Raw genomic sequence first — 23,728 nt, forward strand, 5'->3', positions numbered from 1 at the left:
GAGGCATTTTGAAGAGCATGTAAGAGAAAGTGTAAAGGGGCAAAATATAAAAACCTGTACATCTGACAACAATGGCTATGCAGCAATATATTTTAAATAAAAAAGGCATAAGGAGAACAAGAACACTTTTGTTTTGGATGTACAAGTGGCGTGTGACAATATTGATACAATAATGTGCCTTAATGATCAGAGGTAAAAACATTTTCATTTGGTGACAAAACAGCATGACATTATTTTAAATTGTGCAACTTGTAAGTCAGGCTGAGTGCATGTGTTTTTCTCCACTCCATGGGAACTGTGCAGAAATTCGAGCCCCCACAAAAAAAAACAAAAAAACAAAACAAAACCAAAAAAAACAGACGAAATTCCTGTTTCTGTACAGCAAATTAATTCATTTTTCTAACTCCACATAATGTCAATTATAACATGACACTGTAAACCGAGGGAGACGTCTGTGTGTATATGATGGTAACATCGGTGGAATGAGGTATGCAGAAGCAAAAGTGATACAGCTGTCCATACTCGCATTTGTCCATGAAATGAAAACACAACTAGCTTCTCACAACTCTACCTGTGTGCGCGCGTCTATCTGATTGTGTATGTAAGGTATGTGTGCTTTAAGCTATATGATATGTCTGCAGGCTCATATTTAGAGAAGTATAAAACGGATCATGCATTCTGATCCTCCCGTGGTTCCAAACTACAGCTAAAATCCTTCAAAAACCAATAAATCAACATGACAACAGTATCACAAAACTAAACTGTAATCTTTGGCCTGAGTGTACGCAAGGCAATGTACATTATGTGTTGAGGTTGTTGAGGTGATGTGTTCTGAATGTTTAAGGAGTGATCTGAGGTATGGGAGGTGGAAATACAGAGAAAGAATAAGTTGTACAGACGGTAACGCTTGGAGGGGTGCAGGTAGATGGGGAGATATTGGTACAGGATGCAGGCCAGAAAGTAAAGAACTGTAAATGAGAGAATAAGAAATTCCTTTTCTGGAAAAAGAACATTTCACCAAGACCCCATCTTCTGTTCCCTGTGGTGGTCTTTATTATACAGTGGATCCCCTGAATATTAGCTTGTTTTCTTTTCTTCTTTTTCAGCTTCCATCAACATCAGTGGCTCTGCTCTATAGTCCAACAATCCTGAGGGTAAGTGAAGTTTGTCCAAAATGTCCCCACATCTCTGCAACATTGACCATCCCACTGCAATTGCCTGGGGGTCTCGGGCCTGCTCATCCCCCCTCCCCCATGGGCTGGCCATTTAGGTTTTTAGACAGGCTGTCTCCAGCTGCTGCTCAAGCCCAGGCTGTGGACCAATCAGCAGCGGGGAAACCCCTCGGAGCTCCTTCCCTTTGTGTGAGTGTGTGTGGCTCCCACACCATCACTATGCCACTAGGGGGCAGAGTTGGACATGGAGTCCACAGAGTTTACACTGGAAGACTGCACACGGCTGTGGGAAATAGACACCTCTTGGTGCTGCAGAAGAGAAAGAGAGAGAGATAGGTTTGTGTGGGTTAATTTGTATGAGTGTGTGTGTGTGTGTGTGAGTTTCTGAGAGCATTTACTTACATGCCTCCTGAAGATCCTGTCCAGCAGGCTGCGTCTGGGCGGCTCTGGAGGCTGATTCCAGTCCAGATCTGGAGGTCTTGTCCCCTGAGGCCCAAACACGTTCAAATCTCTGAAGCACTCAGTTTCTATCATCTGAATGAGAAGAAAGGAAAAGGAAAGGAGAAAGAGAACATTTGGTAAGTGAGTCCTTTCAGCAGATTGCACCAAGCCAAAAAAAGTCAAATTAAATGCTCAAATTAACACACTTACCTCATTCTGCCATGGGATGGAAACACTGCCTGTAGCAAATTTGGAGTAGAAGTCATTGTCAGTTTGGTCCAAATTTACTCCCTTGACTGTGGAGAACTGCTCTATGTCCAAAACATCCTTACAGTACACTGCCCGGGGCTGGGAGAGGGCAATGACCATGAAATAGAAGGGGTTGAGAGGAAAAACAGTAGACAAGTTTATCTTAATAGATGATTTATAATCATGGAAATTTACTTGAAACTTGAACATGTTTTTTTTTTCTGTGGTGGCCATTTTGGGTTTGTAAAAGGACTGAATAGAAAAGAATCCTCACACATCCTATTACTACTCACATCAGGCACAAAGGGAGGCTCCACTATTCCAGCCTCCAGCCTCTTGAAATTGATGTTTTTAAAGAATGAATGGGCCTTGACACCTGCTGCTCCGTCTGCCTGGCACCCCAGCCTCTGCTTAGGGTCTTTGGTCAGCAGCTGTGTGATTAGAAACAGAGATATATCATTAAATTATTCCTCTTTCTTCTGATGTCTTTATACAAACATCTTTCTTACCATTCTACAGATAGCCTTGGTATCCTCCGTAAACTTGTCATTGTACTCCTCGTCTTCTTCCTGCACCCTCCTCTCTACCTCCTCCCGCTTCACCCGTTCTTTGCGGGCACGGAAGGGCGATCGTCCAGCAGTCATCTCGTAAATAAGACAGCCCAGTCCCCACCAATCCGGACTCATACCGTACTTTTCATTGTGTATCACCTCCGGAGCTGCCGAGAAAGGGAAATGGGTTGGTATGGTTAAACGCTGGTAGTTAATCAGATATTTTTACTTATGGAAATGTTGATTGCGCTATTTCTTACCCATATAACCCACGGTCCCTACCCTGCCTCTAATGAGTTCTCCTTCAGGCACTTTGATGGCCAACCCCAGGTCAGAGATCCGGATATGTCCTGCAGCAAAACAGTGTTAAGTGTGAAAGCATGTAACTAATTTATTATCATTTATGCTGTAAATGTGGTGGATTATGATGAACTACTGTGGTTTAAAACTGTGTATTTGAAGCAAAACAAAAATATAGTTCAATGTAATAACCAGAAATATACTGTACTACTATACAAAAACTGATGAACATTCAAAACTCACCATTGTCATCTAATAGGATATTCTCTGGTTTCAAATCCCTACAAATGATACAGAATGTGAGAATGTGATTTCACAAAGTGGCACGTTTAATAATCTCTCATCTAAAATATCTAACTCTCCAAATGCAAGGCTGTGTAGTCTATTCAGTGGTACCTATAAACAATAGATTCCCTGTGCAGATGCTCAAGTCCACAGCAGATCTGGGCGGCGTAAAACTGGACCCGGTCTTTCTCGAAGCCTGGCGTGCCCATGTTGTAAATGTGAAACTTCAGGTCACCACCATTCATGATAGTGAGCACCAGACACAAAGCATCTTTGGTCTCATATGCATATGCTAAGCTCACCTAGAAGAAAAGTCAGACATGTTAAGAGGTGTAAAAGTAGATATATTGTGCTACAAATTGACTGTTATGTTTTACTCACAACAAATCTACTGTTGACTTTCTCTAAAATCTGCTTCTCGTTGAGCGCCATGGACTCTCCTTTCCTCTTCTTTATCCTCTTTTTCTCCAGCTTCTTGCAGGCGTACATCTTCCCTGTAGCTCTGACCTGGCAGGCACACACCTGAGAAGAAAAACAAAATCTCACAAATAGAACTCATTCAAATCACAACAACTCAAACCATAATCTGTTTACCACATTCAACATGAAGTGTATCTTTTACCTCTCCGAATCCTCCCTTTCCCAGCACCCGGTACTGTCTGAACGTGTCTTTAGTGATTGGTTGCCTGACAGAACACAGACACAGTAAAATCCATTAACAGACGCTTATATAGTATTGATTAGGACAAAGATATTATCTGCAGAACTCAATACCATCCTGAGTCTGTTTCCTGTACAGAGAGTGGAGCCTCATGGACATAATTTCTCTTTCCAGACATGGATCCAATCAAAGTAGCTATAAAAGGTTTACTTCTAAATGCCTTTGACATATGTATACTGTGCATAAAATATTTTCCTGTCTAGAGGGAAGTATGTCAGATAAATTTTTCTCATCTGACAAATGCCTCTTCTTAAAACTGGTAAACGAGAAATATCAATTATTTATAGTACATGCGTAAATGAATATATATATTTTTTTACTTTAACTTGAGTATTGTTACATTTATTTCCTTTTTGTTACATTTAATATTAAAGTCACTGTAAATACAATAAATGAGGATTATTAGTTACATAATTACACTGCTGTTAGTCATTAGAGGCCACTTTATTGGGTACAATGTTCTGCAAGTACAATAAAACTAGACTGAACTTAGAACAGATTGTAAGATTTAATTTATATAGTGAAAACCATTACATACAGTGGCAAGAAAAACTATGTGAACCTTGAAATTTCTTGGTTTTCTGCATTAATTTGTCATAAAATGTAATCTGATCATCATCTAAGTCAAGATAAAGAAGATATATTAACAAATATTATGTGCCTAAAGTAATAACACAAAACAAATTCTGATCTTTCATGTACAACCACAAAAACCTCCATCGCAGACAATGTATATTAACTTTGTACCTCTCAAGCATCTTCCACTGCAGGAATCGGTCAAAGTACATGCTGCTCTGATAGTCCGCAAATGGAGCTCCACTCAAGTAGTCATGGACGGCCCTGGTAGGACACACAACACAGCACGCTCAGCTAAGGCCGTTAAAACTAAGAATGTGGCGCAACCTAAAATTCAGGTTGCAATCTCTATGCTGTGTGATACATACACAACATGAGGTAAAAAATCAAAAGCAGGGGGGAAACAGGTGAGTGTCCAGCAGACAGGTGAGCGTGAACTAAGACAGAGTGGTGACTCACTTGCGGCAGTTGCTGAAGATTTCCTTACATGGACTGAGCTCCAGGTTCTCTCTGCATTGATCTGCAAAAACCTCTGCTATGTCTACACGCTGAGGGGACTACATTTACACACACACACACACACACACACACACACACACAGATAGATAATTTTTTTAAAATTACATACACTGTGCAAATACATTACTTTTACTGCACACATGGTATAAAACTAAGGACAAACACACCCCAGCTCTGACTGAGCACAGTACACTGTCAGTATATTATGTACACATGACTTTATTTTTCTACATTTGATGTGTGTATATTGAATTACTACACTCTTGTAAGACTACCTGTCAGTGTTTTCATTCAGCTGTAATTTAACATTAATGTCTGCTTTTTTTCCACAAGCTTTAAACATTACAAGTATATTGTTTTAGTAGTATTGTCTTCACCATCGTAAAAGACTGTGCTGTTGATAAGTGTATTAGATAAAGACACTTACTTGTTTTGTGAGAAAGGTCTTTATGATCTGGTCCCCTCTGCTTTTTCTTTTTTCATCAGGTGTCACCTCATAGTCTTCCTAAATAACAAAATACTCCAATGTCATCAACAATATCCTTTGCAGAAGTCACATTTAAACATATGGTTTGCTTACTCTTGGTTTTACCTCTGGAAATCATATTGAGTGAATCTTGTCTAAACCTAATTTAGCATTTAGCTGCAAACTGAGAAACTTCAGAGCAAAAATGACTGAAATAATATTTGTAATTTGATGACACCAAAATGTAAATCTAGTAGAAAGTAGTAGAAAGTGTTTAATTATTACTGTATTTGTTAGTTAAATAGTGTATACTCTATTATATCATTATATCATACATATATAAAGATTTAAAAACATGTAAAAACAGTTTCTTTGAGTATTAGAAAGTAGTACCTCTTTAAATACACATACAAGTATAAAACTACATTCTCATGGTAGTGTAACAGCCCTGTTTAGCAATAACATTAACAATAACTTGTCTCCTCCCCTCTGTCACAAAAAGGCTCACTTCCTAGCCAACTTAGGTCAAGTTGATTTTATCTGCAAAGCCTAAAATTACAAATCTGTCTCGAGGGAAACACTGTCCCCAAAATACTTCCATGGAAAAAAATTTTTTTTTTTAAACATAACTCAAGTGTTTTGTTATGTTTTATAACTATCCAACCAGAAGAAGTCAGCTGTGGTGAAGGACATGATTTTGTGAAAGGCAAAAATGTCAAAAGTCTTTTTCTGCCTTTCGTGAGAAGATATAAGTCTCCATGTTTTTTTTTAACGGGAGTGACGGAGGAGCTGCTGTACAGACGCACAGCTCTCACTCTCACTGTGTCACCGTGTGTCGCTGTAGCTCTCACATAAACATATGCTACTCTTGGCTCCGCATCTGAACATACGCAGCCGTTGACACTAACACGTTTGCCCGTTACACGTCGGACGGATTGGAAATCTCGAGGAAGCTGCAATACGAGAAGCTCCCTGACACATCTCGTATCCAGCACTTTTAACCTCTCAAAAAGAGGCAGAGCAACATGGCGCCCTTGCTGCACATTGGCTCGGGTCTTTCTACCGGTGGCCTTTTTCCAACAAAGTCCTGTGTTGCCTGGCAACCACACAGTAAACACGGTGGGATTCCTCGAGGTCCTGGAGTGTCACAGTGTGTCACACCAGCATCACCGGCTTTCCACCACAAAACACACACACACACACACACATATATGCAGTACATATACACATGAACCCATAGCTTAAGGAACAACAGGTTTTAAAAAGCCATCATCAAAAAGCATCATAACGTCCAGAAATAAATACGGACTGTAAATATACTGTATATAAATGTAAATATACCTAGAGGAGTTTGACTGAGTGATAGGGAGGGGGCGGCAGAGGGGGGGAAAGAGCAAATTGTGATTGCTGCCAAGTGCTGATTAACTGAGGATTTGTTATCAAATACACACACACACACACATACACACACACCCCTTGCTGACTCCCACCCCTTGCCGATGGGGGGTCAGCCAAAGGGAAAAGAATACACCCCTTTAGCTTTAGGAAGTAGAGGGGATCCAACACACACAAACACTCATAAAATCGCGCACACACAGACGCCTTCCCATGATGCAAGAGGAACTACTGGAATGCACCAAAACAGACATACACCCCCTCTTCCTCCTGAATGCTCGTGTTCATGCTTTCTCACGGTTTACAAGCAAAAAATTAATATAATCCAGCATACTGGAATGTACTTTCTGGAGAGTATGGGAACGAGATTACACAATAAACCTGTCTCTAGTGAAACTCATACTTGCACAGAACTCCCGCGTTATTAAATCAGGCGAAATAAAAACAGCTGGATTGTTGTAATCTCCCTCAGGAGTGGTTTATTGTCAGTAAAGTGGCAACTATAATGCTCGGCACTGAGCGCAGCGTCAGAGTTCATCACATGGACCGTAGAATTAGTTACAACACATGTTTGGGATGAGTGTGTATAAGTGGGTGCCCCCTGGCAGCGGGTGACGGTCACTTTTAGAGCTGGGTGGCAGAGAAGAGAGAGGATGGTGTGTGTAGCGGGGGGGGGGTGGGGGGGGATGCTGGGATTGAAAGGGGTGGTGTGGGAAACAATGCTGTCCTTTCTGCCCTGTCACATGCACACAAAGATATTCTGGGCATAGATAAAGACTTAAATGTGTCATGTGGGAGGTATTCCGTCTAGACGCAGAGAGAAAGAGAGAGAGAGATTGGAGGTGGGGACAACAAGCCAAGTAAAGGAGGAGCGGGGGGACTCTGGCTGGTTGAATAATCACTACTCAGTTTAATTGTCTACTCTGGCTACATGACCCAGCACCAGCGTACTTTGAAGCTATGCTGTAATCAATGTGAGTGCACTGAAAAAGTGGACGGACGTGTGTGTGTATGTTTTTTTAAAGCTGAATTCATCCACGAAAGAGTGTTTCACCCACTGCTCTTAAGAGTAGCGGGCAAATTGGACCGTTCTCCAACCTTTCCCCTGTTACTATGCCCGTCAGGCTTTTCATTAGACAGTTTATAATAAAGGGGACATATTTACAACTTGAAATCATAATAAAATCTGTAAAAGTCTTTCATTTCTAGCTAACAACAGCTCAGAGTTGTTGTTAATCACAGTGGCCGAATACTTATAGTGATGCACCAGTTCAACAGCCTAAGTGTCCGAGGGGGGGGGTGGAGCAGTCACATTTTACTAAATTCAATGCACATCTCTTTTCATTTTATTAACATTTTACTCCACAAGATTTACACCAGTCAATAAAATCAACCTCTGCAGGACCATGTTCACAGTGGTCACTGCTAAAAGGGACACAATAACTGTATCATCTGAAAATGTGATAATATGGAGGCCATTGTGATGACTTTGGCATTCCTTTGTGTATAAAGCAAATAACAGTAGGAAAAGAAAACAGTCCTAGGGGAAGCCAGTGAAGGAGAGAAACACATCTGATAAAATGCCATTTACCCTCACACACTGTGACCTCTCTGTTAAAGTCCATCAGCAAGAAAATCAGTCCATTATCAATGTTGTGAGTGCTCTTCAACCCGTCTGCTACAGCATGGGGCTGGATACAGTCAATAAAAAGTAGATGGACAAAGAACCTAGTCCCCTTAAGATGTTTAAAAACCTTATTAAAGAGCATCTCTGCAGCGTCATCCACAGCTCCACCTGAACTATGAGCGAGCTGGAGTGAGTCTAACTCTTTTTCCTAATGTAACATTATGTAATTTAAGTGTGGCTAGATTTGTTAAATTTTATTCATCACCAAACCAAATTTAGAGAAAGGAAGAATAATATAATACCATACTCAACTCTATTAGAAACTACAATTTAGGCAACCATAAGGCCAATCTATGTAGTAGGTGAATTTTTAACCATTGGACTGAGGACATTAATACAATTACAAAGTTAGGACATTTTAGCCAGTCCTAAGTGTTTAAAGAGGAATATCGGGGTTAAGACTTGGTTTTAGAGTTAGGGTTAGAAAATAAGTTTTACTTAGAGTAAAGTTTAGGGTGAGGCTGTTAGTTGTGATGGTTAGAGTTAGGGTAAGGCAGTACACATGATAAAAAGAAACTGGTACAGAGTAAATTAACATGGCCCACGCAACAGTGTGTGTGTGTACCATTGCGTCCAGTAGCTGGATGCATCGTTGCAGTTTAGGTCTGGTCTCACAGTAAAGACGGAAGAGAAGCCGTCCAATAGGCTGTCTCTCACAGATGCTGAAATAGTCCCTCTCTGCAAAAAGAAAAAAAAAAACAAGACAATAAGAGTACACGCACATTTCACATTGCTAACATACAGACAATAGAAGTGAGCACAGAGAACAACAAACAAAAACATGTACCGATGCTGTTTCCCAGCTCAGTGCACTGTCTTATATGTGGGAAGCGAAGGATCTCCTTCCATTTTTTGCTCCTGCCTTTCCGCTTCCCTCCTCCACCTGTGGTGGTGAGAAAAAAAACAAACGAAAATGTTAAAATGAAAGTTTATTTTCATCAGAAAGGAGCAAATCAAGGCCTAATGGCTACGTAAAAGGAGTGTTAGAAAGAGGGGGGTTGGATGTGTGGGCTCTCCCCTGAATGAAATCATAGTCTCTGTGTGTATATATAATTCATAGATTACATCGCACTTCCTCCATAAATCTCTCTTCTCTCTACTGACTTTCTCCCTCACTCAGTAGCCTTTCTGAAAGTGGAACAGTGTGTGTTTAATAAGTCTGTGTGTGTGTACACACAGACAGTAAGCCTTTTCTGGCCAACTAAGTTCCTATCGGAACCAGGGACTTTGCCAGATTGGATTCCACCACTCTGAATGACCATCAGCTACTGCAGCAATGTAACACCATCATGAACAAAAATCATTTACATCCACATCGTCTCTTCAGATCTTTAAAAGAAACTCACTGTGCAGTCAGCCATGAATCTAATTTCTCCTTCCTCAAACTTGCCTTTCACATTTGACCGCCCCCACACATCCCATTTAAACTGTGTTAAAATCACCTCTGCCCTTTTCTTTGTCCGATGTCCAGCGGACGGGATTAAACACAACTTTCAGTGCTTATGTCACTGTTTTCCGTCCATTCCAGTTTGCTGTGCCCTACGTCATGTTTGTCTAAGTTTTTTTTCTTTATATGCGGATACCGTCTAATGAACTGACAGGGATTTCCTTCAGCTGCCCTGTGCGGTGGAAACGAGCTGCAAGTGGCTCGCCTGATGTGAGAGGCAACATTGTGAGCATGAGAGCAGGAGAAGAAATGACAAGCAGACATCTTTAACTAATAACCCAGGAATGTGAGAGGGGCTATGTCATGCTGCACCCTCCAAGTAAAGGTTATAACAGTTTTCCGATCAGTCCTCCTGCATTACTTGCTGCCTTATGCTTTCCCTTTCCCATGCTGCAGTTTGAAATGTATATCAAAATGAATCTCAAATACACTGTTTCCTTTGTAATACGTAAGTGTGTTTTGGTGTAATGTTAATGTCACCACATGTGACTTACATGTTTACAGGCGATTACTGTGCATTGACTATGTCATTGGTATTTATTTAGATGTTTCTGCACTTTTTTGTTTGTTTGTTTTTTTCTGAATAGGTCCACACATTGGTGCACAGTATTAGATATTATTTTCTATAGTGGAAATACAAAAAAAGTTTCCCAACACTGTAAGATACACAAACACAAATGTTTTAGTCCTTTAAACAATATAACTACCTACCTTAAAGTAGCCAAAATTTCTAGTCAGTGACTATATATGCAGTTAACTAGCTGACTATAGATATAGTCGCTGTATTGCGAGTTATCTACAAACTCTCCATCTGCATTTGTTTGCTGTTGCCTCTTTATGTAGAACTGTAATGAGCCCTAAATTTGCATCAGATAGCTGCAGCACATGACATCATGCTACTGTAGCACTGAGACTAAAACTCCTGGGCAAAAAGTCAGCATCCTCACCAGCGGTCCATGCAGAGAACATGTACACTGATCGATCAGCCACAACATTAAAACTGACAGGGTAATTGAATAACATTGATTATCTTGTTACAACAGCATCTGTCAAGTGGTGGCAGCAAGTGAACCGTTAGTTCATGAAGTCGAGGTTGTTGGAAAGAGGAAAAAAGGGTGTAAGGATGTGAGTGACTTGAAAAGAGGCCAAATAGTGACGGTTGGACAACCAAAAATTGCCCAAGGAAACAACTGCTGAGCCTGTGAAAGATGTGCATGGGGAGTGAAGAGTAACCCATCTGTTCTGTTTCCACAGAGCAGCTACTGTAGCACAAACTGTTGAAAAAAATGAATGCTGGCTATGATTGACAGTGTTCACAACACACAATACTTCACAGATTACTGCATGTGAGCATCAGAACTGGCCCATGGATCTTTTACATCATGACAGCTGCGTATGTATGAATTGTACCCAAGGAAGAGATGGCTCCAGGATGCAACATGGGAAAGATGACAAAACCTTGGATTCTAGCGTTCATGTGGATGTTTCTTACACAAACACTGTTGCAGACTAAATACACCCATTATGACAATGGTATTGCGTGAAGGCAAAAGCCTCATTGAGCAGGATAATATATGCTGCCACCGTGAAAAACCTGTTTAGGAATGGTTTGAGGAACATGACAGTTAGAGTTTAAGGTGTTGCCTTGACCGCTAAATTCTACAAATCGCAGTCTGATCAAACATCTTTGTCAAAAGTAGGTCTGAAGCCCCACCTCAAAATTTAGAAGACAGGAATACTTTCCTGATGGTGTCATGCCAGAAACCAGAGGAAACCTTCAGAGGTTTTTGTGCTTTGATGGGTCAGAGCTATTTTGGCAGGACAAAGGGAGGCAGGTGGTTGTAGCTGATTAGTGCACAGTACAGGCAACTGTCCTCTTAAAGGAGCAACATTGCTCCCATGTAGAGGGATATAGTACAGCACTACACTCACTGGCCAGTTTATTAGGTACATTAGGTATATAAATCATAAGAAAGACTCTTTCTCTTTCTTTTGATTAATAAACAGTGAGCAAACCATAATGGCAACAAGTTTTGCTTAGTAACTGAAACCTAAACTTTTTCAGATCATAAAGATAATCAGATGATAAACAAACAACAGTGCTGCTAATGTTAGTATAAACAACCATATCATCCAGGGCTTGGCTCACAGCGGACGTGCAAGTCACAGCAAACCTTTAAAACCTTTAAAAACTTCACAGGCTTGAAGGAAGCACTATTAAATGTATTATTATTATTATTTGGATAATGACCCTACGTCAACAGAGTACACACACAGAATATGACCATGGACAAAGCATGAATGTATTAATAAACCAAAAACCCCTAAGATAATCATTAACTCCCAGCACCTGCTCCTCATTCATTGTTTAGACCAAACATGCTATAAACAGGAACACTTCCTTTCTAAAGCACCAATTGTTCTGAGGTCATATGTAGAGTTATGCACCACAACAAGATGTCAGCACACACTGCAATGTTACTGTGTGGTCCAATATTTTAACCTCTTTTAATAAAAACATGACGTCTGCCAAAGGACTCAACAGTACAGTGAGCAGAGAAGGTCACTCCCCAGAGGGGCCACTGCGCTAAAAATGAATGCACTTGTGCTACTGCAAGGCGTTTGTCGATGAAAGCATCCACCAAATGGAATAGATTTCCTGTGAAGGGTCAACACCATGTCAAATAATTGTACCAAACATCAGCACTCCACCCAAGCATTCAACTTCCACACAATGATGAGAATTAGAAATAATGTAGTTCCTCCTTTTTCTTAATGTGTCCTGTTTTCTTTCCTCCCCACCGCTCTCTAAACCTATTTATTTTTCATTTTCTCTCGCTCCTCATCTCCACTTCCTGCTTTTTGTAACTCATCTCCACTGCCCTCACTATCCGGTCTTTCTCAGTTTCCTGTAATCCAGCATCTCCTCTCTATTCACACTCTGCTGAGGATCTTTGGTGATTATCCCCTCGATAAGTCTGACAGCCAATCACTGACCTGATATGCTGCTTCAGGTCTATCAACCCCCTTTAGCGTTACAGGACTCTAAGTTAGAGACTCAAGTTCACAGCTTTATTGGCATATAGCCAGGACATCACTGTAGATTGGTGGTAGCCATCACTCAGAGTGATCTATTTCTGGCCTCTTGTCCCAGGCTACATTTATAGAAATTATCCACAGGAAAAGCAAAGATTAGCACAAACTAGAACAAGTGAGTGATAAAAACGTTTTTTTTGTGCTTCTTTTGCTGTTACGTACCTTTCTCTTGCGGCCCCTTCCGACACCCTTAACCCCCAGTATGTGAGCCACCAATGAATTCTGTTAATAGGCTATATATAATATATCTATTATGGCTCATAAAAATGTAATATTATTCTTTATTGTGTGTGAAAAAGCAGTCAGGGTGTGGGACAGTTATTGGAGATGAAAACATCAAACTGCTGGGCAATCTCTTACCGGCATATTTAATTTGCGTCCTAATATAGTTAGGACTTCTTCCAGGAATGAATATGAGCAACAGCAGAGGCCTGCTGGGTGCAAAGACCTGAACATTGTCAACAGACAGACACCAGCTCCTACAAACATGAAAATATAATGCATAAATTATTCATCCCCACATAACACAGTCATCCATCTGGATCTAATAAGTAATTTCCTGTCTGGTCTTCTGAAAAAACAAAAAAACAAAAAACCCCTGAGTGAGTTCAAACGAGTTCACCTTTTATATTTAATGGATCTCTGTGGCCGTCAGATGTGGAATATCTGCTCAGAGTTATGCTGAAATGTAACAAGCTGGGTCTGGGGCAGATGTTTACCGAAAAGGTCATAAATATCAACATAAAAGGAAGCACTGAGTTTTCAAATCATGTTATGAATCAACAAGAAAAAGTATGAATATGCTCCCAAATCCCCTGCTCTCTTATTCAACTGTCCTCTCATGGTCTGACACTTACACATGAGTACAACTATGCACTGCGCTGCGGGTTAGCTGCACACAGGAACTTGTCAAGCTAATTTGTTCCATGCGGCCAATGTGGTCGCCGCCCTTTATTTATGTTACTGCTCAGCAGCTCTGACATCATCAAGGCATGTCAAGTGAAGTAAAAATAAGGTCAGAGAGAGAATGACATCCATCTGGCGCGACACCAGGGGGTTACCGGCATCCCAAACACGTGCACGTTGTGCTTCTTCTGTGACCTCTATCTAGTAATGTCCTCATGCTCAATTTAACCAACTTGGGCAGTCTGTGGGCTCTATCCATCTTCATCCCCCTTCATCCACCCTATCTAATCAAAAATATCACTGCATAGCGGTGGGGTTTTATTCGTAAAGCGCTGCCACACAAAAGAGTCCAAGCCATTAAACAGTATGTTGTTCAAACTCCCACACTGAGGTTTCTAACACCTCCACTTACACATTTCAAACACACAGCCAGATCTGCTGTGGACAACCATCCAAAACCACATCCTGAAACTCACATTGTGCATCTGGCATATATGTACCAACAACATCTGCACCACAATGCGACGTGTGAGTGCTGGCTGTGACGAGCTCTGTGAATGTGTGCTTATCTCTACACCTACTCTGCACAAAAAGTGAGAAGATTTTGGTTGATTTGTTTTTGTGAGACTCTTCTCACTCATGTCTTCATTCTACCGACCTAAAATTTCATCCTTGTTCACAAACAACTGATTATCTGTGTCCGATTACCCAACTCATGTTCCTTCTCACATCACCTCCTTTGTCTGATCTGTTTAAATGTCGGCCTCACAGTTGAGTCATCCTGTGGTGGTCAGTGAGGTACCAGCACAGTGAAGCCAACCAGCACTAGACTATTATACAAACGCCTCTTTTCTTTCAAAGTCTCCATCTTCCTTTTCTCCTACAGTGTCCAACTGTATAATACTAGCAAGTTATTTGAATAAGACCTGCAGGTAAAGGCTAGTGTTCTTAAGTATGCAAAGCACTGAAGCACAAGAGATTATCAAGCAACGAAGAGATATTTGCATTGGCGCACTCTCTAAAACATCCTCTTCCTGCTACTTGGGGCACTGCAGAGAGATTCTTAACAATGTATTGGTTTGCTTTATCACAGGCAACTTCACTTGCAAACAAGACAGAACGGGAGCTGCCTGAAAATAAAATGTACCTTTCTAAACTGTGTGTGAATGTTTGCAGAGTAGACCAGGATATGTAAAGAAGTATAGATAAGGATGGAAGATGAACTAAGCACCAATATGTATTTTCTTTTACCAGTTTATTCGATGGAACAGTAAAAACTAGTACCGATTACAGCACTGCAATAAATTTGAGTGTTTTCCTAACTTTTTCAACTGTATAGAACAATATGAGGCCATATTATCTAGTAGCATTGTACTAAATATCTCTACAAGTGAGAAACGTGTTACTGAGCTGAGGACTTTAAAGTACATAAGTGTGTTTTTGTGTGTGGTCGGTGTGCCACAGGAAGCCAGGGGAAACGCTGCCCAGACCTGAGCAGGAGAGGAGGACTATAGCAGGAAGACCCTCTTTGTTGCCCTGTTCCACCATGATGTCATGTCGGTCCCTCTGTCCAGCCGTTGTATTACCATCCCGAACGAGTCTCTCTGTCCACGTATGCCTCATTATCACAATAATAACGGTATGATCCGGCCGAAACATCTGCTAATGCACTCAGCGCAAACATTTGTGACGTACATATTTTACCTGGCAACGCACGACTATTCTTCTGGCTGCTGCCGGGGTCACATGTTAAACCACTTAATGAGGGGTCATAAACTCAAAATCAGTCATAGACAATAAAAAGAGAGATCTTATCAGCAGGATTGATGCTAGCAGACAGTCTCAACAACACCAAGCGCGCTGCATTGGCAATAATGGCTGAATCGAATTTGACCTTAACTGTAGCTGCATTTAGATGAAAAGCTAAGGTGTGTTATTTAAACCTGTGCAACACACTGTCCACAGCTACACTGGCACATAGCTTTAAGAAAAATACACAAGTGGGACTATATTCCTGTCCTCGTGCCCTTGTAAACATCTCTGCTATAAATAGCAAGCAGCCCAAGGGCAGGAGCAATGTGAAGTGGTCAAACCAGTCCATGACCTCAGAGTTGGTGAGCTGTAACAGTTGTCACTACAGTAAGTTTGTTTGAGAGCGTGTGTGTGTGTGTGAGTGAAGAACCAATTGCAGGAAGACACTCCGCGTGAAAACTTGCATGCGACGGCATTAAAGGCACATAAAGCAGCAGAAGACTGGGTTAATTTCCTGTCTGAGAAGAGTCAGGTGACACAAGTTTCCTGTTGTATAAATAGATAAAATATGGAATGTGAGGGGGGGGGGACACTCAATACACTGAAATTATATAACCCCTCCAGGCTGTCCAATCAAAGCACCACACACACAATGCAGAGCACGCTGGGTAGTACATGCTGTTTGCTCATCCATAAAGATACATGAGGACAGAGCATAGTCCACACGAAGCCAGCCATAATAGGACACTCTTATGCTATGACACAGTGTGTCTGGGGTGCTTGTTTGCCTCCATAAATATTTTGATAGGACGAACATTAAAGGGATGTAATGCTATCGCTAAGAGGAATTACTTTATTTTTTCTTGCTTAAAGTGAAACTCTGCAGTTACATCACAAGTGAGCAAACATCCAGCAAAAGTGCTTCCAATGAAAGCAAGAGATACCAAAATGATGGAACACATGGTGCAGATAGATATCACTGGAGATGTGTGTGCATGTACAAACACATACACCCCCACACACACACATGCAAACAGCACAAAAACCCATCCTGGAAACAGGGTTAAAGTGTTTACAATGCTCTTGTCAAGCTGTCTCCATGTCACTTCTGTCCTCAAACACACACACACTCTCTTCATGAAGATATTTGTTCCACATCTTGCTCCTGTGTTGACATTCCCTGTTCTTTTGTCCCTGTTCTGGCAACAAAACGACTGGAGAGTGTGCTGTAGTCTTAATGGAGCTGAAGCACTGACCGAAAGCTGCTGTTTCAGCTTTTGACCCATTTATTTTTTGGGGGAGAGAAGGGCGCACTTGAACTGGGTGTTAAGGAAGAGCAGCATGGTTTGAGAATTATTGTGTTTTTACAATATTACATGTGTGACTCTCTATTTTTCCTCAATACAAAATAAAATAAATCACCTTTGGTGGCACTACTACTACATGTGACAATTTCCTTCTCCTGAAAACATAAACAAGGCGAAAAGAATGAAATGTCTGACCTTGCTGTGTGATTGCATGAGTGTCTGCCAAATAAAAAAGTGCATACCTATAGTCTTGCATTTAGGCCCTAATACAGCAGGAGACCTTCAGGGGGAAGCTTGAAAAGTTACAGTATCGATTATTCCACAATTAATGCACATCAAATATTAATTGGATGTACCTTTTAAGAGATGTGGCAACAGTGCAGAGCCCAGGAAGCACATCAAGACACAATAAAAATGCTGCATAAGTAAGCACCTGTCTGACATAGTGGAAAAAAAAAGAAATAATAACTTTGCTAGAGTATTTCGTGGAGTATTTTAGTGACGAGCAGTTAAAATTCACTTTTTCTGAATCCACTTTTTTTCAGTCTGCCTTGTCTACCTTTACTTGTGATATTATCTCCTATATTCCCAAGAATTGCACCCGACAAATCCCAGAGAACAGGCGTAAGCTTGTTGCATCCAGCTGAGTTACGTATACTGTATGTGTGGGCAGAGGCAGTAATAACAATAGAGATAGTAAGAGCCAGAGAGCTGAATTTTTCCACTGAAGAAAAAATGAGTCACACTCCTACTCGAAACACAGCAAGCCTTGTGGTGCGATGTCGATGAAGAAATGGTTATCTTTGCTTTTCCTTTTGCTTTATCTTTACATATAACTGCTAGAAGATGGGCTGCCAAGAAAAAGCCCTTTAATTCGAAAGTGCTCAGACAGAAAAGAACAAGCTTCCACTGTTCTAATTTTATCTGAAATTGTGGTGAAAGACATCCATCAGGGCGGTTAAGGTGCAACGTACTCCGTTAGATTTCACGCAGGGGGACCTCTGTTGCATATGTGACTTTGTTTCCTGTCTAGACTGACAACTGTCAAAAAAAAAAAATGTCAAGCTTGTAAAGTTCAAGCTCAACATTATATGTTTAACGTGGGAGAGATATTGTTATGAATTATAGGTATTAGTGCCAAATGTGTTGAGTCTCACCACAGCTCTCACCAACAAGCAACTTGTTTAGCTTATTAGTATGCCAGTGTTTGCTAATTTACATTAAATTGAAACAACAACAATAAAAAAAAAAATGAAGACCACCTTCTACTGACACACACACACACACACCTCATCCCTCTGCTTCCTCTCTGTCAGAAGAACCCTGAGAGAAAACTGCTTCCCTCTCATGTATCTCACCGTCCCGCCATTAGAGCTGTGTATCGAATAACTGCATTATGTCATGGCTTGGTCCTTTCAAAGAGGCCCCAGGCAAGTGTTTTTGTTTGTGTGGACGTGGGAGAGAAAGTTTGCGTGTGACAATAGGGACAAAGAGTCTACTGTATATTATTCGTTTTGACGTCGCCATTAGCTGACAGGTGGAGGATCAGGCGGGACAACAAAGACCTGTGTTGTGTGTTTGGCAGTTGCGATTACAGAGCTGAATAGGTTACCCGGTTCGTTTTCACCAAAACCGTGGCTTGCCGAGACTTGCTGTGGCATCGCACGGTGAAGCAAGACCACCCTCCAGATCCTCTGTAGCCCACACAAAATCCCTTGTACAAGTACTTCACACTTGTTATCTTATGTTATCTTGTCTCAAGAATAAATAAAACAAGATAACACGGGTTTCAAACACCTCAGAATCCAACCAGCACTTGTTACAGTGTTGTTGCTGTGAATTTCAATATAAGTAAGTGATTAATTGGCGTCGCAGCGCACATTTACAGGCTGTCAAACAAGACTACTGATTTGTTATAGGCTGAAAATTCTCAATATACTGACAGTATTTAATGTTTTAGGTGAAAAGGTCCAAAACTGGAGAGAGGAGTTGCAATGTCCACTGGAATCTGTATAAATTCATTTTACCTGGAAGATATTTGTATCAGTGTCAATGTTCTGGTATGACTGTATGAAAACTGCACTGTGCTAAATTTGCAGTGATTTTTATTTGATTTTGACTTCAATACATCACTGCAGCAGCAGAATGGATTTCAGTTTAGCAGCCCAGACTAAATCCCCTAGCTCTCTTACCGCTATTCAAGACACGCATTTGGATTCAGCAATGAAGTTTTTCCTCCTTACTCTCATTCACTTCGACAGCCTATGACGTTCACTAGCCTGGGTTGGAATCTACGGCTGCTGCCAGCAAGAGTTGTGAATGGGGAGGCGGGCAAAGGTGCAAACACACAGACACACACACACACACACACACACACAGACAGAGAGAGAGAAGGCTCAGGGTCTAATGCACCGATGCTGCTCTCGTCAAAGCCGCTGAGTTCAGGTTACATTTAAACAAAGGAATTCACCCCCACACCCCGCATCTGCTAACACACACATAAATCTACGTTATACCCTGCTGCTAAACCTGCTCACTCAGCTTTTTTACAGTTGATGTCAGTTGATATTGAAAAAGCCAAACCCAAACAGATCTCACTGAAGCAAAGAGTCACGACAGGCTTGAAGTTGAACTATTTCTTTTCTTTCTGTTCTGACCTCCACTTTCCTGGGCTGACACAGATCATGCAGACGTGAGAGCTTATCAGATCAGCACATCAGTATTTCCTGCTGCTTAGACATGGTTAAAAGCACTGTAGCTGTCAGATGATACTCAGAAAACCACACTGGAGGGACCGAGGTGTTTCATTTCACTGCATAGTCATCATCCATAAAGTATCTTCCTGAGAGCCGCTCCACAGGAAGATGGAGCTCGGACGGCAGTAGCCCACTCAGTTTGTTATGTAACGATCAATTCGATTAAATAACTTATGGGCTGCATCTAATTGATGGGCATACGTGTGTGGTGTGTAGTAAGTGTATAATACCACATGGCTTTATGTAAGATGGTGGTAACTTAACAAGATGATTCAATATGGTCAGTGCTGCATCTTTTCTACAGAAATAAAAAAAAAAATATATATATATATATATAGTCCACTCTGTGAGAGGAGATAAAGAAGAACTGGTAAACTCTCTTTGATGCAAGGGTTTTAACTGAGTTTCAGATGCTTTTAATCTCCCATCTCTAACTTCTCATAATCAGTAACTAGCGTTCACAGGATCTTGGCAGTGAAACCCAGACCAGTACTGTCTGTTCAGTCATCGCTGACACAGAAGAGTCAAAGAACGATGCACACTTGGCACGGGGCCTGTTTTGAAACTTCTGGCCTGGGGATATAGAGCTTTTTATTTCCACACTTTGCTTGCACTGTTTTGCTGATTCTGGAGGTGTGAGGCTACTGGCATAAACAAGGCAGAGATTGCAGTGTAAACTGGGCCTTCCTGTTGTGCGTCCCCGGGAGCGTTTGGACTGACGATGCATGCCTCCTGGTTCGGCTCGAGCTTGAGATGCACTCATACATAAACAAACAGTAATAAACACTCCTAATTTGCTCCATACACAGTCTCTGGCTACTGGCTGGTTTGCCACCTAAACGGAGACGAGTTACCACCAGCACACAGGAATCTCAACATCCTTTGACACTAGGCCCTGTTATAAAACCTCTAATATTTCAGATAATGCAACCGATAACACACTGACACTCACAACAACCCGTGACATGCTTCAACATGTATGCAGCAACACATCTTAACTGCTGAATCCCTCTCCCATGGATGCATTTGTAGGGTTAGACGCTTCGGAGAAAGTCGTGCTTCGGCAATTTGCTAAAAGAACCATCTCATCCCTTATTGTGAAATTGTTAAAGGCCTTTTTCTCTCCCACACAGAGTCAGGGCAGGGGCTGGATGAGCACCAATGGAGCAGCTGGGACAAGCAAGATCTGTCATGGGTCATTAACTGCTCTTATTAATTCATGAAGCTTAATTCACTCGGCCCAGTCGGGCTCTGCTCCCATGAAACAAATGTCCAATCTGACCCGCAGCGAATGCATCCTTCTTAAGAAGTCTGACAGCATGTCAGCTTCCTCTTTCACTTTATTATTCCATTAATTCCCGTGAAACTCTCCCTGCCCTCTCCCAAAGTAACCCTTTTTTTTCTTATGTCATCACTGTGAGATAAATTGAAGGAGCTGACAGGGGCGCAGGCTTCTCCTGCGTCACACTGCAACTCCACAGAGACTGCTGCCACACGAAAACATGTGCTGCAGAGAAACTTGGGTATGCACTTGTGAGTGTGTGCATGTTTGACAGACCACAAAACTGTCTCATTTAGAATTTAAAGTAGTGTTTCTAAAAGATTATGACATGTATTCAGAAAACATACAAGTATGCAGCACAGAGTTCCAAAGAAAATGTTTTGTTTTGACCTGCTGCTTCCAAAAACAGGTTTGGGGACTTCCAGGAGACTTTAAGGAAGTTCAAGTGGAACAAATTTAAGATAACAATTAGCTCCAATTTAGGTAAGGCCACTGGGCCTGATCACAGCTAAAGAAGGGAAAGGACTGATTATATTTATCATAATGTAGATTCCCATGGATACAGTTTGCAGTTCTGTCTTTACCTGGCATTATAACACCAAATCTAACAGTATAGGCACACAGCACATTAGATATGAGACCACTCTGCTCTAAATGACAGTTATTTCAATTTAGTTATTTAGTTATTTCAGACTAAGGCACGTCCTGACATATACTGACCTACTGTATGTGGCAGCTAAGAGACACTCATGGAGTCCGGCCTCATGATCTCTACCTACAGGGTTTCTCTCTGACCTCGGCACGACCTCCGTCCTCCTCAAAAACAGCTATTAATCGGTTATTATAAGTAAGAATATGTGGTCGGGCTGTGAGAGCTGGCCTGCTCAGACATATTGACCGTCTGCAGCCAGTCTTTCTCTGTGCAGGCCCCATAGATTTCAACAGCAGTCACGTGATCGGGTCACCATTCAAATGCCAGCCTCCCCACCTTCACTTATTCCAACTATCGACATGAGTTACCCCCCTGCTCCGGTGTGAGCCTCAGCATGAAGCCCACTGTACCATGTTGCGAAAGAGCGCATTCGTTTGCACAGACAGCGAAAGCGGATGTGGGAGGAAACCCCCCCCCCTCACACACACACACACACACACACACACACACACTTACATACGTGGGAAAACGCATTAGATCTGTCAAAATCGGTGAGAACAGAATGAATAATCCACGAGATGGATCTATGGTTAAAAACGATCACAGGGTGAAGAGTCTGCGTTGTGTCATGTGTTGATCAATGTTATGTTGCATAAGAAATGTTTCTGTTGCATCTGTGGGATTTACCTGCTGTACTGAGCCGTGCAGCCCGCAGACTACCTAGTGCCGTCATCACTACCATTATTCCCACCTTTTCTGCTGATTGAGAGCTAAATGTGACACCGACAGGCCCACGTACCGTTTCTACTGAGCTCCCTTGTGTGTCAACTTACCCTCTCTGGCTTTTAGCAGTACAGTGTTGGCTACTATGTTCTCCAGCTCCATCAAAAAGATCCTAAATGCAGAGGTTTTCGGTATTACAAGAGTCTGCAGCGAAAACAGCGTCCTTCGGCTTGTTGGTGGCTCTATATGTTCTTCACTCCTCGTCGGTATCCGAGCAAATTCTGCTCATAGCAAAGTCATAAGGGATAAAACAGGATGTCATAGATTTGCTTGCAATGTAAGCTGGGCATGGTTCTTGTTGTGGGCTGGAAGCGCGGCGCTGCATTTCTACTCCAATCTCCCCAAAACCATTCCATGCGTAATGTGGGCGCGGAGTCTCTCCGATGCAGAAGATAAGGAGCCCGGAGACACCGATGTATGCAAACCGTGTCGATTCTTTCCAGCGGGACCCTTGGATACTACCAGCTTTACATTACAACAGCAGGGGTTGGCTGAGTGCACCAGAGAGGACAGCAGCGCCCCCCCCCCCCCCTCCCTTCCCTGTCGGTGCGTAATCAAAATGGGTTGGGCCTCTCCGTCACAGCGGCGTCAAGCTAGAGAGAGAAACAGCTCCTCCAGAAGTTACGCCAATTTGTCAGCAAAATAAACATGGCATTAAAATACACGTTTCCAAGGTGAACACTAACACAATACTTGAATCCTACAACTGCATGTCTGCTGAAACTCTTGTAACCACACTGTGCGTAGACTCAGTTTGAATAGGGTGAAACTTCACTTTAATACAAATAAGGACAAATTTAGCCATGGTAAAAGTGTAATTGTGATTAAGGAGTGACAGTAAAGTCGCTCTCTGGTGATTATTTACTAATTAACTAAATAACAAGTTATATTGTATTAGGGTCCATATGCATATATTTCCTCAAAATACTTTTTAACATGATACAAATAAAGGTCAATGCAATCAGTGAAGTAGTGATTCTATTTGGCTTTTTGAATAACACCAGTATCGCACTTTCTTTTTGACTGAGCCATTAATAGTCTTTGGTAAAAGTTGTAGCTCTAGCAATATACACAATTAAAATCACAGCAAAAGTGAATCAATTTCCAAAGAATCTGAAGCAACCAGGAAGACACTTTGCATCACTGACATCATGAACCATGATGCAAATTGAACGAAAATGTGGCTGCAAGTTATTTATTTATTTCTACCAACCCATGTGTTCTCTAGGTGCTGATTTCAGGTCAGTCTGTGCGTCTGGTCCTTGTTAATCACTTATTATATATAATTATTACAGCCTAATACAATGGCTGTAACTTCTTCTTAGGTTGCTTGATTTCTCATGGTTCTTCATCCTTTCCATGTCACATCAAAGCAGCACTGTATG

The 23,728-nt window shown here is 41.6% G+C and overlaps 1 protein-coding gene across 1 annotated transcript; it reads right to left on the minus strand.

Annotated features, from left to right (window-relative positions):
• Positions 1-29: 29 nt before the first annotated feature.
• grk5l (G protein-coupled receptor kinase 5 like) lies at positions 30-22,858 on the minus strand. The gene is made up of 16 exons (XM_026343302.1): positions 22,394-22,858; positions 9,150-9,245; positions 8,928-9,040; positions 5,242-5,319; positions 4,755-4,852; positions 4,467-4,559; positions 3,621-3,684; positions 3,380-3,520; positions 3,110-3,300; positions 2,957-2,994; positions 2,674-2,763; positions 2,372-2,580; positions 2,156-2,293; positions 1,824-1,961; positions 1,575-1,706; positions 30-1,481 (listed from the first exon to the last, which is right to left on the minus strand). The coding sequence occupies exons 1-16, from the start codon at positions 22,443-22,445 to the stop codon at positions 1,398-1,400; spliced, it is 1,755 nt and encodes a 584-aa protein (XP_026199087.1). The 5' UTR covers positions 22,446-22,858; the 3' UTR covers positions 30-1,397.
• Positions 22,859-23,728: the final 870 nt, after the last annotated feature.

Source organism: Anabas testudineus, chromosome 9, assembly GCF_900324465.2.
Source record: "Anabas testudineus chromosome 9, fAnaTes1.2, whole genome shotgun sequence".
In the NCBI taxonomy this organism is placed as follows: domain Eukaryota; kingdom Metazoa; phylum Chordata; class Actinopteri; order Anabantiformes; family Anabantidae; genus Anabas; species Anabas testudineus.

Coding starts and splice junctions, on each gene's coding strand:
- grk5l (XM_026343302.1), bottom strand. CDS start 22,445: ATGGAGCTGGAGAACATAGTAGCCAACACTGTACTGCTAAAAGCCAGA. Junction 4,853..5,241: donor AGACCTTTCTCACAAAACAA/GTAAGTGTCTTT, acceptor GTGTAAATGTAG/TCCCCTCAGCGTGTAGACAT. Junction 3,685..4,466: donor CAGTGGAAGATGCTTGAGAG/GTACAAAGTTAA, acceptor GTGTTCTGTCAG/GCAACCAATCACTAAAGACA.